Below are 19,403 nucleotides of genomic sequence, written 5' to 3'. Positions count from 1 at the left end.
GCCAAGGGATGATTTGGCGTAAAAAAATTAAGGGTTTTAATTCTTCAAATTAAAATTGTTTAAATTTTTTTTAATTTGTAGGATATAACAAAAAACCAATTCACTGTTCAATTCCACGAAGAAACAAATCCATGTAATGGAAATGTTTTTTAGAGAATTTCACGCGCAGTATAAATAAATATTTACAAAGCACTGCAACACATGATGAAATTTCGGCTTAAATATTAAATTATTATACTTTTGTTTTTTGTATTAAAGAGTTTAATTCTATTTTAAAGAAATTAACAAAAAATAAACAAAAAATTATATTTTTGTCATTTGCTTCTTTCCGTATGACGCACTGCTTTTAAGTATCAGCATTATAAACAATTCATTTTAATGAAACTGATATATTTGCTAAATTAAAGAAATAATTTATTGGTAAACAAAATATTTAACTTAGTCATAAACTAGCTTGCGTGTTCACCCTAAAAAGATGAAAAATTATTGACATAGATTTAAAAATACTTTTCATAAATAAGGAAATTGTTTTAAACAATTGTTTTGTATCTTTTTAAAAAGAAAAAACTCACGCATTCGTAACATCTCGGACACTTTTCAATGCTTCGTGAAGTATCTACTTTTTTGATTAAAGGAAATAAATTGTATTGTATCATGAGACACATTCTTATATTTTATTTAAATATTTTTATAAATAAATATTGTATGTTCATAAATACGAACTTAAAAATAAAATCTGCTTATATCCAGTTTTTTCAATGTAATAATAGCCCTCTGCTAATTTATTTCAAATAGAAATAAGTGTATTATAAGCAATATGACGAAAATTGAGAGCGACCTGGAAATGTTCATTTGGCTTCATGCAACTTTGTTGAAGGAATCAATCTCTAGGAGGATAAGGTAGGCAGTGAATAAAGTTTTTTACATCATGTAAATTTTGAAAATTTAAATCCTTGATGCAACCAGTTATAAAAATGAATGATCGATTTAAAATTCAAAGGAAGACATACCTTTGTTATCACAAGTATTCATTCTAAATCATTCTTAATATCTTGATGCGCTTAACAAATATTTTTTATTGAAAATAATTTATTTGCACATTTAATCATTTTATAAAAGCAAGCTAATGGTAATGAATCTAATTGCTGACGTGGCGCATGCGCAGTGCGATAATATCAGATATTTGGGAGCACTGAGTCTTCATCCAGTGTCTACCACACTCATTCTAGTGTAAATTAGTATCTGCTTGGCTCTCCAAATTCTCGCAGCAGTCAAGGAGTGTGAGATACGATTAAATGAAATAGTTTTTCAATTTTGGAAAAACTTCTAAATAAAAATATTGTAAAAAAACGTACTGCGTAGAGTTTCTGCAAGAAGTGGGGAGGTAGAGCTTTTATGTGCTACTCAATAATAAGACAATGGCCAGTAATATATAAATAACACATAGTCAACATCTTATCAGTAACAGCTGAGCAAATTCTTTGAAGGTCTGTTCTCTAGCTGCAGAAAAATGAGGATCTTCATTTATAGCCTTCTCTTCATTTTTATTATATTTTTTGCTTCTGTTCGTAATTAGAATTTTATAACAGATAAATTATGTTTTAAAATATATTATACAGTAGAACCTCAATCATCCGAGATAATGTGGAAAGGAGATACCTCGGATAATTGAAAACTCAAATAATACGTCAGAAGTACAAAATTCGGAAGATTTATCTATTTTTATATATCGTGAATAGAAAAATAAATATAAACATTTAGCAAATAAAAGTAAACAACTTACGAATGTGGATTTATCTTTATGGTACAAAACATTGTAACTAACGTGGCTCAAGGAAGTCGATAATAGAGCACTGTTTCAATCTGCTCAATCGTTTTTTAGCTGCAATGATGCCTCGGATAACGCTGAGCCTAGGATAATTGAAGGCCGGATAGTCGAGGTTCTACTGTACTTTCAAATATTGAATATAATTTATCAAAAGTATTTCATTGTGATGTGAAATTGAAGCAAGGAAAGCTAAACAGTGATAAGTCCATAAAATAAGGATAATTAAACTTAGTACCATTTAGTTTTCCCCGTTTCAAATAGGTATGAGTATTTATTGAAAAAACTGTCCGATTTATTAATTGTTATAAAAGCATTTATTATAAATAATTTCTCATTGTTTTTTATAAAAGAAATTTACATCCAGACTCATGGCGTTCAATTGGCCGGAATAAAAAAATTAATTAAAATTTTTTCTAGGGAAAAGCTTCAAATCTATAACACAGCAAAAGGCGCCCACCAAGAATTTCGAAAACATAGTATTTTCCTGAAAGTTCTTCGTTCTGTGCGCGGCAAAAGTTTTACATCGGAAGATTATAAACTAAATAAGGCTATAAAACTAAAAGTTTGAACGCGTTATATTATCAGATTTTAAAACTGAAACTTCTGACATGCAACGAACAAACAACATTTTTAAAATCCTTGTTTTCTTAAACAACTAGTGGGCTATGGATCCATTATGTATGACTTCACATTTCATCTCGCAATTCATATTTTTTTTCATATCATTGTTGTTTTTGTAAAATTCATGTTCTATTTCACAGCTTGTTAGTTTTCAAAACGTATTCTAAAAAAAACTTCTTTCGCAGTCATTTTTTACCGATCATAACGGTTTTTGTCTAACTTACGATTAAATTCGACCAATTATATCGGAAAAATCAGAACTTTCATAATAATAGTGACTTTTGGAAAAAAAATGAAAAAAATAAATTCTACTTCCAATAATTGATTAGCTAATTAAATAATGAATCATTTCCTGAATAAGAGCAGTAGTATAAAATGGTATATGCCTGAATCTATTTTTTTTATTTTTCTAAAGTGTAAAAGTATTTCAATCATTGAAATTTAATTATGATTAATAACTAATAATTTAGGAATCCAAAACATGAATAATTAAAATAATGTATAATATTTTAATTCTATTGAAATATATAAATCTTCTACTCACCATAAACTTAAAAACAAACTAGCTTGGAAGTTCAAAATTATGTTGTATATTTTCCAAAATTGTTCGAAGTTTGAATATATTTTTCAATTCTTTAAAAATTCTGTAATTTTTAAATATTTTTAATTATAACTTGAATTATTCCTAAAATTGTGAAAAACATTTAAGAAATTTTTAATTTTCTTTAAAAAGTTCTTTTAAAAAAAAGTCTATTTAAAAGTTTCACACGAATCTTAAGACAATTTTTTTATGATATTAAACCTTTCTAAGTCCTTCATAAACTTCAAAATTTGATATCAAAACCCTCTAAAATATACAATTTGTTTTGAAAAAAATGTATTTATTTGCAAATGATAAATTAAGTTTCAAATTTGTTCAAACCTTCCTAATAATATCTTTTGAGCTGATTAGAATTTTTCTTAGAATTTTTCTAAATCTTGTAAAGTAAAAAAAAATTTCCCTTAAATCTTTTATACTTGTTTTCGAAAAATTTAGAAAGGTTTTAAAATGTTGAAAATAAGTTTTAACAGTCTTTTTCAATTCACTTTTTTGAATATAAAATATTTTTAACTTTTTTGTGAAGAATTTCAAAAAAATTGTTGTACTTTCAAAACCTTTCAAAACCTTTCAAAATTGTAAAACTACTTCTGAATACATTTTACATTTTACAGTACATTTTTGAAAATTTCTCTAAGTGTAAAATTATTATTATTTTTTTAATTCTGCCAAATTAAAAACTTTGTTAGTCTGTTTGGGAAATTCAGAAAAAATCTTCGAACACACTTAAAATTTTGTTTTGATTTTTTTAATCCTTTAAAGTTTTGAATTATTTTTGAAAACCCATTTGAAAATTATAAATATCTTTCAAACCTCCTGGGATACGTGTTCTACAATTTTATATGCTTGTGAAACCTTTCGAAATTCTTACAAGAAAAAATTTCTTTTTCAATATTCATCAATCTCAGCATTCTCTTATATACATACATTTTTTAAACATAAATTTCATATAATACAGTTATAATATGTTAGTTTGAATTTTAAAAATGTTATTCATAATTATGAAAATATATAAAAGCACAGTTTTCTACGAAGAATGACTCAATTTTTCGTGTTCGATTTGGTAATCAAAATTTTCGTTGTGAGAAAATCAAACATTTAAATCTATCATAATATTAACTTTAAAGATGAAAAAAAAACATTGTTAAAAAAATATCCTCATATTTCTTTTCACAGACTCAGCTCCAATGTGGCTCTGGCGACGATTTATGGGTGGTAATTAAAAAATTGCAATACAATCTAAAACAAATATGATGAATATCAATCGACCTTTATAAGAATCTTAGCATATAAAATTCGGTATACTATTGAAAGCCTGTTAGGATTCAGACAATATAAAAATCGAATTACCATCAGTCGGGGCAATTATGCATTATTGCTGGTGTAAATATGTATTAACGTTGCGTTGCTTCTCTATTGCTTTATCATTTTTTTCTGATAATGGTTTTAGAACATTTTCTAAGACTTCATACATAATTACCGACTGTGATCCATAATTACTTTGGTTTGGCGGTACTTGAACATTTAGGCTATCTTTATATTTTAAGAACAACAAATTTGAATTTCATTAACAAAATTTGGTCACAAATTAGACCCTATATATCTGTTGTTACAGAACCACGTCCAAAAAAAACCAGAATTTTTACCACCGCTACCACGCCGAGTACCTGAAGAATTGGTGGTATTGAATGGAAGACCTTATGGAATGCGTGTTAATTATCAAGTCATTACATTTGATCCAGTGCACAATCCAGGTGATTTTCTAACTAAAATCAATATGAAACAAATACTAGAGATAGAAATTTTACATTTTAGCTAAAGACGAGAAAAGTTAATATTTTTTAGGAAATATTAAACAGTTCATAAATATTATGCTTTACTGTTGTTCGTTTAATATATTTTGTAATTATTTAAACATGCTTTATTTGTTAAAACACTTTTTTCATAGGGAAGGTAGAGAAAATTCCAGCTTTTCCGAAATTTTCAAATACTCATTTGTTTAAATAAATTTCTTCAGTAACTGGTAGATACTTTCTTCCCCAGATTCAATCTTTTTCGTTGAATATGAACATGTTTAAAGAGTAACTATCAAAGACCAGCCATCTCGTACGAAATAAGGCCTTTCTAACGTATTAAGTACGTAAAGTTCGTTTTCTTGTTCCTAAAACGGTTTATCTCTTCAGAAAATCTCAATTTAAAAAAAGAGGCTCAAACCCCAATTTTGAAGCTGGTATTTCTACATTCATGAAACCAGAGAAAAAGTTTTAGTGGAGTAAATTATGAGCAAACCAAAGAGAAAATGTTTTAAACTTTATGTCACGAGGTCTGAATTTGAAAAAAACAACTATTTTTTGAAAGCTGTTTTCAGCCAAACAAGCGTTGATTTTGTTTTAATAGCTCGTTGCGTTGATACGCAAGGTAAAAATATAGTGAGATAAATGATGATTTTGGTCACATATATGCATCTGCAGTTTACTAAAAATATAATCTTTTCTTATTTTTCATTTGGAAAAAAATAAATTGTCTAACTATAAGCTTATTATTGCAGAGGAAGCAATTATTGCTAATTGTTGATAATAAAAGGTAAAATAATAACGGTTTAAAAAACAATTTTTAAGCTTTTACAATGTAATCTATCTTCTGATACATAAGTAATTTATTCGACATTGATATAATCAATTATTCAATAATTTAATTCGGTTTTTAATAATTGCATGATTACGTAATTAATTCTTTGGCTTATTCTTTCTTTAGCAACAATTATTGTCAAATATTATCCCTTTAATAATATCGTTTATGAATTATGAATAAGCAATATAAAAACGGTTAATTCATAAGCGTTTTCATTGACTTTTCACCGCAGATATTCTGTAAATAATTTTCATAAAGAATTACATAAATTATGCACAAAATTGATAGTGTGAAAAGTATGATTTGGACAATTTTTATATTATTTATTTTCAGAAAAAAAGTTTTTATAATGAATTATTAATGCATGTATAAGCAACCAAAATGCCCCCGTTATTTATTTTGTTATCGTTTTATCATAGGATATTCACAAAACGGACTATTAAAAAAAAATGTTTTGCCTGAAAGTAGCGCGCACAGATACAAATTGAAGATGTTACTTTCAGATTAATCAATGTTGTTAATTACTGATCCATTTTTTTTATTAAAAAATAACTAACTTAAGGTCTCACCGTTTGGTTCGACTTTTCGATGATTAATTTAAGAACAAATTTATTTTCTATAGAGAGTCTCAAATTACAGTAAATAGAAATTTCGTTTCTATCATTTTTTTACTCACTGAAAGATTTTCAGCAATGGATGCAACAATACTCTTTAGAATCAAAAGGAAAAATCTATAATCTTTACATGGTTTTTCGGGTGAAGAACGTCAAATTTCTGTCGAAAAGTCAAACTGAACTGTGACACTTCGCAGTTGGTTATTTTTTAATGAAAATATGGATCAGTATTCAACAACATTTATTATTTCAAAGTGAAATCTTGACTTATTAATTAACCTGGTCAACACCAAAACATCTCAAGTTATAGATACAAACTTCAGAACTAGGTTTTTTAATTGTGTCTTTTAACGTTAATTTTTTTAATTAAAGTTTTTTAGAACTTTATTCAAAAAAGTTTCCCGGATTTACTGTGCAAACAGTTTATTGAAACAAACAATAATTGTTTACTTGCTATGGCTTTTTTGTGTGCATTTTCTGGTCATCTGAGAAGGTTGTTAGGTGCGTCAAATTAAAAGTTATTAGGTGAAATATATTTGTTGAACATTCCTTAAAATGTGATTAAACTTGAATTTGTGAATGGTTGATAACAAGTTCTTGAGCTTCTCATTTTTAATGGACTCCTTTAAAATTCCAATTTTGATATATTAGGCCCAAAAATACGGGTTCTTATGGCCAGATTCAAAAAATCGAATTTCTTCTCTCGGAAACCTCATAAAATGGAGGGAGGATCATTCCTCTCTAGCGTTAAAAAATTTCTTCAATTACAATTTTGAAACGCTTTAGTGTACACTCAAAACCTTCCCATAATCTCCAGTTTCGAATGATGATTCTTAACTTTTTAAGTAGACGGGGTAGTGTGATATTTAGATACCCACCTGCCACACATTACAACTTTTTTGGAAGCGGTCTCTGGGTTTTTAATAAAATAATTTAACTTGAGATATAGTAAAAATTAGTAATTATTTTTTAGTAACTGTTTGCAAATTTAAAATTATCATTACATTTTATTTAAGCACCAAAGCCAGCTGCTCTTCCTAATAATGCTCACCTGTACCGTCCAGGTAGTGTAAAGAATCCTATTGGGATAGTCCACGAAAACAACATTTATGAATTTAGTGCACCTGGTGAAAAAGGTAATTTAAAATTTTAAGCACAATCTAAAAAAAAACATTAAACAATTTTGTCTAAAAAGTCAAATTATGATAATTTATTTTTTTCCCTTGCACAATTTTCAGTAGACTTACAATTCAGTACAAATGTTCAGTTTTAGGTTAATGATATTTTTTATATTTTAATTTATTAATTACTGTATATTTCTGAACTGATTAGATTTTACAAGGGAAGTCAAATGTATCACAGGTGATTGGGTGGTTTACTTTGGACAACCTGTTGCCAGATATGACAAAATTATGTTTATCAAGTATAAGGAACGGAAACTAAACCCTGAGGACAGGATATAGTCAAATGCAATTTCTCATGCAGCAAGTAATGTATAACTTCGATTGAAATGAGATAAATGATAGAGTAATTTCCCATTTCTTGATAGTACAGCTATCTAGAATTGAAAAAAAACCCTAAAATTTAAGTAATATTTTAAACTTAAAAGCCAGAGAGCCGGTGCGATGTAATGGCTGTAGCTAAATAAGATCCATGCTATAGCTAAGCATTTGGCAAACATCTTCTCACAATGAAATCACAAAAATGTTACTAAAGCCTTGTGATCAATTGTGGCCAGGATTTTTATAAATGTAACTGCAGGGCAAAAAAATGTATGTAAAATAAAACTCTGTAATTGTTTCGAAGGTGATATGTTATCATAATTTGCCTTACAAAATAAGAAACCCGTTAACTATATTCTATTCTACACTGTACGAGCTTAGGTAATCTTTCATTTTGTATGGAAGGACATGAGGGTGGTCCGAAAATGTATTTGAAAATTTTTGTTCTGAATTACTATGCATATCACCTCGAAATTTGTTCTAAGCTACAAACAAAATTAATTTTTTTTTTGTTGAAAACAATTTATATTTATGGGTTCCGCGATCCACGTGAATATCAACACGTATTTCCCATAAAAAATACGCTTTTGTTAATTATATTAAAAATTTTAAAGATATACTCAATCAAGCGAAAACTCAGCATTTCCGTTTACAATGAGTTATAGAAGACATATGAATAAAACTTTAGTACTATTACTCACATAATTTTATTTTAGATGATCCCAAAAATGAGTGCTAATAATCAATTTAAGTTCACCAAATTATTCTTTAAATAATTTATTATTATTTTTGATAATATTTTTCTAATAATGTTAGAAATTTGCGTGCTTTTATAAATTTTTAGGTTCTTGTCACTTTTTACTTATAGTGACATAATGATTACATCACTTTAGCAAATATAATCGTAAACAAATTTTTATTGTTCCTAACTGTTTTCTTCAATATTAATGCTAGATAGTTGTCGATTTTGCTCAAGTTTTAAACTTCGCTTTAGCTTTTTAGTAATGAAAAAATAATACAATAAATATTAATAATAATGCAAACAAATTGGATCTTAGTTACTACTTCGAGAAAATTTTCCATTCAATATGATCTTTATAGAAAATTTGAAGAATATTTTTAATACATGTAATATTTCAGATAAATATATTTAGAAAAAGAGAGATAATTTAAAAAATTATTCTCTTTTTATTTTGATTCATTAATTGCTTAAAAATAAAAATCCAAAGCAGAGTAACAATTTCAGAAAATATCGCAATCATCTAGGATTAACATAGAAGACACTTATAAACAATAGTAACTTATTTGAGTGATTCTGTTTGTTAAAATGCATTAATTATTACCTCACCCTAAGTGAGAAGTGAAAAAAATAGAAATAAAAAAAACTGCAAATATCTGCCATTATTCAAAGAAACTAACGATAAAGAACTATTACTTTATTTAACACGATTTTATTATTTTCTCACTTTAAATGAAAAGTTCATGAAACCTGGATAATTTTAGAAAGAAGTTCAGCATTTTAGCATTATTCCTAGAATATTTTAATTCATAATAATTAATGGTTAAAAAAAATCTTGCTCTTGAATTTAATTAATTATTGACCCGCTCGAACTGAAAAGTTTAAAACAATTTTCAAATGTTGAACAAAAAAACACGACTTTTCTAGCTCCATTCAAAAAGAAAATTACTACAAACAATAATACATTGTTTATAGAATTTATTTAAACATTTAATCATCAATATAAAGTACAAATGTATGTAATAGAAACAATTTGCATTTAAAAGCAGCAAAAAAATCAATATTAACGTCAAAAATTCTCAGGGCCCTATTGTTCATTTATGGAGTTTTTTTGGGACCCACTAAAACAAACTTATGGGGACGATAATTAATTAATATGGTTAATTATGAAAACAAATCGAGTTTGAAATAGATTCACCTTACATTTATGATTCTAAGTAAAATGTACAAAAACGTATTTTTTTCTTTTAGGATGAACGTCCTAAACTTTATGGGACTTTATGAACCTCTCAATATTATTTTTATTTAAACTTATTAATTTGAGTATGGATTTGAACAAATTTGAACGTGAAATGCATGTAAATTCGGAAAAAGTGTACACCGCCCTACTAGATATTCTGCAGATTCATGCGAAATATATTTATTTGTTGAATCCCTAACTTCTATTATTTTATTATAAATCATATAACTGATAAAAGAGGACGTTTCTATATGAGTGTTATGTAATTCACGATGTCATAAGAATTGTTATCAATTTGAAAATAAGGATTGTACCACTTCATTTGATTTCATGTTTCAATAACTCTCAGAAAGTTTGAGCATTTAAAACTAATAACTATTAAAATTACATTTTTTCTGAAAAAAGATCTTCTCCTTCGCTCCGTTGGGAATCGAATCACAGAACTTCCGATTGCTGTTCGGATGCGCTTTTCCCTTAAACTACTAGAGAGATCGAAATTAGAATCCTTTTTCGGAAATACAGGCATCGTTTTGTCAGGTTTTATGTCATAACATAACTCAAATTTTTTAAGGATTCTTTATTATCATCACAGACAGGGGCGTATGCAAGGGGGAGGGGGTGGGGGTTCACCCCCTCCCAGAAAGTTGCAAAAAAACTTGTTTAATTTTAATTTTAACGGCATGTAAAATTTGAATGGAGCACTAACACCCCGCACCATTTTTTAGCGTACGCCCCTGATCAGAGATGGTAACCACCTGGAAAAAATCATGTATTTATGAAAAATGATTCTGCTTTCGATCTCTCTAGTAGCTTTAACCGGCAATCGGATGTTTTGTGGTTCGATTGCCAGCAGAGTTTCAAGAAGCATGTTTCAAAAAACATGTTTGCCATGAAAAAAACAGAAAGTTTAACCGGTATTTGTGTAAAGTTTATCCTGTCAAGTTAATTTTTGTTGCGGAGAATCTTTCGTCGAAAATCGATGTAAAGTTTATCTAATGTTTTTTCGGTGATGTGAAGACACATTAAGAATTTTCTGTTATTTGAAGAATTAACTTAGATCGATAGTGATCATTCTTATTTTCACGGTGGGTAAAAAGATATCCACACTGATCGGTGGTTACCATCTCTCTGATGATAATGCAGATTCCGTGAAAAAAATAATATCTATTATTATTAGTTCAATTCGCCGAATTTCTGAGCGCATAAATTTTCAAATAAATCATTGGGAATCATAAATTTGTTGATTGCCAATTACTTTTTAAAAAATTTGAAAAAAACAGGGGACTCTGAAAAAGTCCAGTCAAGGTAACGCGTTACTATGTTTTATAATAAAAATTATACTTATTTTCAAAAATTTACAGTATCTTGAGATATATTCTTGCAAATTATAAAAAGCTACTTGCGAGATCGCGATAAGACAATTCATGTTATAATAATGTTTTTATCTTGTTGTAATGAATGTTTTCAATAAAAAAGATAAGAGCAATGTATATTTTTCATATTCATATTTTTAAAACCAAAGTCATTTTATCATAAAGACAAAAAATGGTTCTTTAATTTAAATCAAGTTTTGGTATAATTTTCACTATAAAGAAATAATCTGCAGTTTAGTCCCCAGTTTTATATTCGACAGTTCGTCAATAAGACCATTAAATCAACCTTCGCTTTTCTTCTCTGGTTGTTAGAAGCGATTCGACAACTCAATATTCTCTAATTATTTCAAACATTACTCATTTAATTTGTAATTTTTTTTGAATTAATGTATTCATACCAAATTCTCTTTCAAAAATGTAAAGAGTAGGTAATTTATTATTGAAATTTTTTATTGTAGTAAAATGTTCCAGGACCCTATTAAGATTGATTTATATGCTTACAAGGACCTTTGCAAAAATACTAAAATAAACTACATACATCGAAGTAATTTTTGGCAAGGTTTTAAAATTTAAGTTGGTTAGGATTTTTTAAATTAAGCTGACGAATGAAGTTTTTTTTTTAATTCACAGTATAACAGAATACCAATGAGTCATAACAGTAATATCAAAAAATCGATTAAAAAGTTTTTACGTTCAACAGTCGAAATACGTAATAAACCGATTTGAAAAGTTAATTGAGTAGAAAAATAGTACATTGATTTATTAAAATATTTACTAATTTTTAGTGGAAAATTACTTGTTGTTTGGCGAAAATTTCAAACTATATTAACTTATTTAGGTCTATGTATGTGTTCATTTGCATGAAAACGGCCCTTTTGGCCGCTTCCAGAATTGAATATATTCGCATTTTTCTAATTCATTGTCAAAATTATTATTTTCGGAGATGTTGTGCAAGGTGATGGGGAGGGCTCCCAATGTTTTAAAATAAATTTTAAAATTAATTATAAAAAGGCGATAAATTTCACTTTATTTATATTTTTTCATTGCAATAGTGTTCATATTTCTAGAAAGACTGAAGCCGCGTACATATTTGAGGTATCGCATACATTGCATAGTAACTAAAGTGGGCTTAAAGTGCAACTATTTTGTTAAAAATAAACTTTTTTTGTAAAAGATTCATAATTTTGGCTTGGAAATTCAGGAGATTAGTAGAAATGATTTGTGGAAAATTATTTCTTTGGGCTTGAAAATTCAACAACTCGGTCGAAAATTCAACTACTTGGTATCAAATTCAACTGTTTTGTATAAAAATTCACTTTTCTAAATTAAAAATCAATGTTTTTCAACAGAAATTTATTGATTACATTTTTTGTTAAAAAGCGATCTTATATAATATAAAAATTCAACTATTTGGTTAAAAATGTGTCCTTCTTGTTTTAATTATGTTGTGTATTGTGTAAAATTAAAATAATTTTTGTTGAAATATCAACTATCATATATTTCAGTAAAAAATAATCTTTTTGTAGACTAACAATTTAATTCTCCTTCGTGAAGAGATATACTACTTTCTTAAACTTCATTTTTTTTTAGTTGACGTTTCCCTTTCTGCGGGAAAAAAATATTTTTTTAACTAAAAATTTATCTATTTCTTTGAAAATAAACGGTTATTTGAAATTTCATATGTTGGGGTTGCAAATTCAAATTGTGTGTGTACACAATTCCTCCTTGTCCCTTGGAAATTCAAAAGCTTAGAAATTTATGTATTCTGTTAAAAATTCGTCTTTTTGATAAATAATCTACTCGGTTCAAAATGCAAATATTTGGTCAAAAATTCGTGTTTTGTTGGGAATTTGTCTTTTTTAGTAGAAAATTAATCTTCTTGGATAAATATTGATCATTTTGGTTAAAAAAATGTAATCATTTGGTAAAAAAATTTAAATATTTTATAGAAAACTCGTGATTATAGCTTTAAAGTTTCACTTTTGCTTTAAAATTATGTATTTTTTCAGAATTCGTGCTTTATAGTAGAAAATAATTTTTCTTAATTGATAATTCATTTTTTTAATTTCAAAATTTTACATTTAAATGAATTATTTCTTTATTGACTAAGAAATCTTTTTGAGTTGAGGATTAAAGTATTTTGTTAAAATCTCTTCTTTTTTGATTCAATTCAACTGTTTCTGACTTTAAATAAAAATCTTTGCTTGGTTAAATGTCAACTATTATATTTGTTGTTGGGAGTTTAGAGTTTTTGTTTAAAAAATCGGTACTATTAAGTTTAAAAGTTAAATTACTTTATTAATTTAAAAGTAAAAACCGTATTCGAACAACCCATCCTTTCCTAAATCGTCTTCCGGTATTTTTAGATGACCCCTAAATAAATCTACGAAAAAATTTCACTCGTCAAAAATTACGGTAGATAAGAGGTTATGAAGAAGGGTTAATACTTACGCTCGTTGTCGTACGTTTAATGAGTACACTTTAATTACATTTTTCAAATATCGTAAATACTATAACTTAAATTGAAAACTGTGATTTAAACTTCTAAAAAATTTAAGTCAGAAATTGTTACTGCAATTTTTTCGATTTGTTTTTAAAGAATGTTCTCAAAGTACCTACGGCTTTGACGATTACATTCTCATTACAAAACTCGGGCTTCGCGCTCTATAACTTGTGTTTAGTTGAAAAACTTCATCAAGATGATATGTAAATTCTGTTAAAATCTACTTAAAACAACGCTTTGAACTTATGGATCTCTTAAAAACGAAAATTGTATATTTTCGAAAATGATTTAACTTTTGAAAATTTTGTCTAATTAAGAATTTTTATGATAATAGTTACGAAAAACATATATTTTATATCTAGTAGAAATTTGGATTGTCATTTCTTAATCTATCTTTTCAAAATGTTGAAAAGCATATAACTTTTTGAAGTTTGATCGAATTTAAAAATGCCATTAGGATAATTTGCAAGTATTCTTGACGTGTACCCAAAAATTTGACAAGAATTTCTAAAACTCATAAAAAATTGGTATTCATATTTTGAAAACGCTCTAACTTTTTGAATCTTCGCCTAATCGAAAAATTTAACTAATATAGTTTCTAAATGTATGGGACATCTAGTGCCGAATTTGATTGAAATTCCCTTCTCTTTTAGACAAATATTTTTTTCTATATCTCTGAAAATTTGAAAAACTCTCAAAATTATATAAGTGTTCTAATTTTCATCGAAATTGCAAATTTTAATTGAATAATTGGCAAGTATTCTACTCATCTTTAAGAAACTTTGACAAAAATTTCCAAAATTTAAAGGAAAAAAAATTTTCAAATTTCGAAAATCCTCTACATTTTTTTATTTTGTTTAGAAATATGTGCTTAACTAACTTAACCTTCATGTTGGAAACCTTAAGAAGTATATCAAGGGCTGACTTGATTGGACAAGTCCTTCAAAAGTAGCGTGGCTGCAACATTCAGTTAACCATACATACAGACGTACAGGTAGGCACCGATAAAACTGTATGATTTTCGGATTATGTGAATGCCGAAACGTAATGTAAAAATTTGTTTAAAATTTTGAAAAAGCTCTAACTTTTCAAATTTTGGGCTAATCGAAAAATTTGGCAAGAATAGTTTTGAAATATATTTTTTTTCTTGTGAACATTTCTAATGAAGTTTTTGGATCTAAAAAAAAAAATTTTCTATTTTTTGAACATTTCAAATTTTTGAAAAGTTCGTAACTTTTCTCATATTTATTGAAATTGAAAATTTTATTTCGATAACTTTCAAGTCTTCTGCCCATCTATAAGAAATTTTTAAAAAAATTTAATTTTGAAAATGCTGACAATATTTTTATTTTGGTTGGAAATATCTGCTAAACGAACTTAACCTTCATTTTGGACATCTTAAGAAGTGTATCAAGAGCTTACTCGATTTGACAAATCCTTTAAATGTAGCTTGGCTGCAACATTCAGGTAACCATGCATACAGACAGACATACAGACAGACATACAGGCAGAAATACAGACAGACATACAGGCAGACAGGCAGACATACAGGTAGACATACAGGCAGACTACAGACAGACATACAGACAGGCACTTGGTCTATAAAATCACGTGGAGGGTGGGAGATATAGAAATGTAAAATATGAAAAACAGGACAATTTATTACAGTGAAGCGATTATGTGGCATTTTCAGCTTTATTGAACCAATAAGAAGGCGTAATTGTGATACTTGTTAATAAGCTATCTCATGCAAATCTGAATCACACCTTGTTACGTCTTCCAACGAACGTATTTATAATTCATTACCCCAAGTGGAAATATCAGAATTATTTATACGTCTTTGACAGCTGAGTTTATTCCAGTTAAAATAATTTCCTTAAAACGTGTGTATTCACAGAAATACCGCGCAATTTTATTAAACATAGAACAAGGGGCGAATAACCCAATTTACTTCAGAAGTATTTAATATTTTCACTAATGGGTCATCCATAAATTACGTAACAGCTCTTTTTGTTGTGGGGTCACATGAAAGGGGAGGGATGTAATCAATATTGTTAATCAATACTTTTTATCTAATCAACCTTATAAAAAAACCAGGGGCTTTTATCAGATTTCTGCGAATTTCATTAATTCTAAAGGATTCTAAATGCTTTCAGTAAACTGTTTTAATGAGTTTTCAGGATACTTGCAGATTTTATAGAACTTTAAATATAATAAAAGATTTCGAGGAATATCATACGATTTTATGTACTTCACGGAATTTTAGAGATCATATAATACTTTATTGCGAATTCAAATAATTCATTCACAAGAATTGCATGAATTGCAAGGTTTGCAAAGGATTTCAAAGATATAAAAAAGATGTTCATATTTTTCACGGTATCTTTGACGATTTTAAAGAATGTTAATCATTTTAGAATTTTTCAAAAGATTTCAAAGAATTTTAATAGATTATAAAAATCTGAAGAGATTTCAAGAGATTCCAAAAGGATTTTAATGATTGTAGGGTATTTTATAAGATTTGAAAGAATCTCCAGAAGCATTAAGAAATTGCAAGGGATTTTATATGACTTGAAATTGTTCAAAGTATTTAAATACAAAATTTTCAAGGGACTTTTGAGGGATTTTATTCAATATTGTAAGTGATTATAAGAAAGTTCAAGGAATATAATTAGATTTAATTTGAGTTTACGGGAACTTAAGGGGTATTATAATATTTTAGTGCGATGTCATATAATTTTTTCAACAGTATTAAAGAATTTCAAACCATTTCAAGCATTTAAAGAGATTTTCAATATTTTGAGCTATTTGCAAAGATTTTGAAAGAATGTTGACAATTTCAAAGAATTTAATTTTTACATTCTCATTCATGAGAGTGTAATGTAATCGTCCAAATTTGCAATCTCTGGTTTTTAACGGATCTTTACGTTTCGGCACTCACAGAATCCGAAAATCATATTATTCTATCGGGGTCTGCCTGTATATATACATTAATACACCCTAATGTTGTAGCCAAACATATTCTACAAGGATTTATCCAAGCTAGTCAGCCTTTGATGCACTTCTTAAGTTCCCAAAATGGGATTATACACATAAAATTTTTAATTTGGATGCTAGTTCGAAAAGTTATGAACTTTTGAAATTTTTCAAAATTTTCAAAGAAATAGACAAAATATTGTTCTAAAAGGTTAGTGAATTTCATTTAAATTTAGTACAAGATATAAAATATATTTAGAAACTATATAAGTTAAATTTTTCGATTAGACAAAAATTCAAAAAGTTAGTTATGTGTTTAAGAAGTTGTTGTCAAATTTTCTGGTACACGTCAAAAAGGTTTCCAAATAATCCTGATGACATTTTTAAATTCGATAAAACTTAAAAAAATGATATGCTTTTCAACATTTTTAAAATTTTCAAAAAAAAGGAGAAGCATTTTTTTTAAATATGTTAAAAAATATAAAATGAAATTTCTACTAGATATAAAATAAATGTTTTTCGAAACTATTATCATGAAATTTCTTAATTAGACCGGTTCCAAAAGTTTGATCATTTTTAAAAATATGCAATTTTGGTTTCAAGAGATTCAGAAGTTTAATACATTGTTTTTAGTAGATTTTCACAAGATTTATGAATCATCTTGATGATGTTCTTCAATTGAGCACAAATTATTGAGGGCGAAGCGCGAGTTTCGTAATGAGAATGTAATTCTGAAAGTAATTGTTTTCGATTTCAGCTATAGTATTTCCGATATTTGCAAACATGTGTGTGTGTGTGTGAGAAATTAAAATTTTCCAAAATTTTTAAAATTACTTCTACACCAAAAATCGTTTTGAAATTTTAAAGTTTATTAGGGATTTTTTTTTTAAACAAGTAACAGCATTATTAAGGCTTTTAAATATAATTATAGGATTAATTAAATATTTTTTAAGTTTCTATATTTCTAATAGTAATGTTTTCAAAACAAATACAAACAAGGTAGGATGGCGAAGGTAAAGTTTGAGGTAGCAAACCATTTTGATTTTTTCAAAAATTTAGAGGTTTGGAAATGAATTATTCGTTATATCATGAAAAGTCGCAACAATAAAAAACACAGAGAACCCATGTGAAAAATGGTTCCTCAAATATTTTTTTGCACTAAAAGAAACTTTGGTTATAACGAAAATGATTTTTTCATGTGAAAACCATAATTCATTGAAACAAGAAAAAATTTTTTCAGTCAAAAAGTATTTTATTGGACCTATTTAAGTTTCTCAGTCTATACAAAATTACTTTGGTTTATATTTGACATGAGCGAAAGTAACTTTATTATTAAATAATAGAAAAAAGGTATTTTCACAGTAAATAGTACATTGTTATTTTTTTACATTTGCATTGAATTAATTTAAATTAAATTTTTTTTTATTTCTGTTCCGTAGGTTCTAAATAAGCAGCGATTCTAATGTAATTTAGATCCTACTTTAAATTTACAAAAAAAAACCGAAATTGTCTGAAATTGGCCGTTTCTGCACGTTCAGCGTAAAAATAGGGTCTATATTTACGATAAATTATACCCTATTTTAGACTGAAACTACTACATACACTATAGGACTTGTTGCATCAAAGCAAGTTCTCTATAATCTCTCACCAATATGGATGAATAAAAATAAGATTTGTTATTTATCAGAAAAAATAAAATGATATCTGTGATATAAATATCAAGGATATTTGCAATCATGTTACAGAGATATTAATTAAAACCGACAAGGTTTTGAACCAGAAAGCAGAATATACATTTACGAATGATTTATCTATGTTAAATCTGAATCTGAGGTGCAAATTTCTGAATTTCTGAGATATGCTAACCCAAAGGTACAAAAACAGAAATTTTTTCCTATATTTGAGGTTATGTAGAATCTAATTTTTGTAATCACTCAAAAAACCATAAATGTCATTTGAAAGTAAAAGTCTCGCCCTTTCTAATGCCGTTGAGTTTGCTCAAATATCTCTCGTTTTTGCTGAGATATTACATTTTGAAATTTTATGTTTGTGAATTTACCTCTTTTTAGTTCAAAAATCGCTGTTTTCCTCTTTTAGGTTAGGATATCTCGTAAACTAGAGACAATTGAGAAATTTGGATATCAGATTCGGATTCAGCATACCAGACTCACAAGATTTTGACCCAGAAAGCATAATACACTTCACTGAAGGTTTTGGTATGCTGAATCCAAATCTCATGTCTAAATTTTTCAATTGGCTGTGGTTTTCGAGATATCCTAACCTAAAAGTGCAAAAACAGCGATTTTTTCCCTAAACAGAGGTAATCTCACAAATATACAAATTTCAAAATGTGATATATTAGCAAAAACGAGAGATATTTTAGTAAACGCAACGGCATTCGAATGGGCGAGACTTTTACTTTAAAATGGCGTTTAAGGTTTTTTGAGTGAATACAAAAATTTGATTCTACATGACCTCAAATATAGGCAAAAATGGCTGTTTTTGCACTCTTAGGTTAGCATACGAGGGTAGTTCAATAAGTCCTTAGAATGACCAACAGATGGCGCGTGAATCGCTCCAAATCATCTGTTTTCAGTCAGCACCACTCCCGACTAGATATATGGTGCAGTCACAGTCCACATCTTCTGAGTTTACGTGTTTTCATAACCAAATGAAAAAAAAAATTCTTCGTTAAGAAAAATGGAAAAAAACGACTTCAGAGCGGTAATCAAACATTTTCATTTAAAGGGTTTAACTCCATATGAGATAAAAAATGAA

The 19,403-nt window shown here is 27.5% G+C and overlaps 2 protein-coding genes across 2 annotated transcripts in view; one reads left to right on the top strand and one right to left on the bottom strand.

Annotated features, from left to right (window-relative positions):
• Positions 1 to 8,525, top strand: part of LOC117178467 — a 12,045-nt gene extending 3,520 nt beyond the window's left edge. Inside the window, exons 2-5 of the mRNA XM_033369893.1 lie at positions 4,224 to 4,262; positions 4,663 to 4,801; positions 7,309 to 7,428; positions 7,625 to 8,525. Of these exons, the coding sequence (XP_033225784.1) occupies positions 4,224 to 4,262; positions 4,663 to 4,801; positions 7,309 to 7,428; positions 7,625 to 7,755 (429 nt within the window). The 3' untranslated portion in view covers positions 7,756 to 8,525. The remainder of the gene's footprint in view (positions 1 to 4,223; positions 4,263 to 4,662; positions 4,802 to 7,308; positions 7,429 to 7,624) is intronic.
• The window catches only part of LOC117179121 (protein rhomboid), a 573,161-nt gene that overhangs the window by 333,706 nt on the left and 220,052 nt on the right, over positions 1 to 19,403 (bottom strand). The window lies entirely within an intron of this gene.

Source organism: Belonocnema kinseyi, chromosome 8, assembly GCF_010883055.1.
Source record: "Belonocnema kinseyi isolate 2016_QV_RU_SX_M_011 chromosome 8, B_treatae_v1, whole genome shotgun sequence".
In the NCBI taxonomy this organism is placed as follows: Eukaryota; Metazoa; Arthropoda; class Insecta; order Hymenoptera; family Cynipidae; genus Belonocnema; species Belonocnema kinseyi.
Note: the sequence above shows the minus strand (reverse complement) of the source record. Positions and strands in the feature narration are given on the sequence as shown.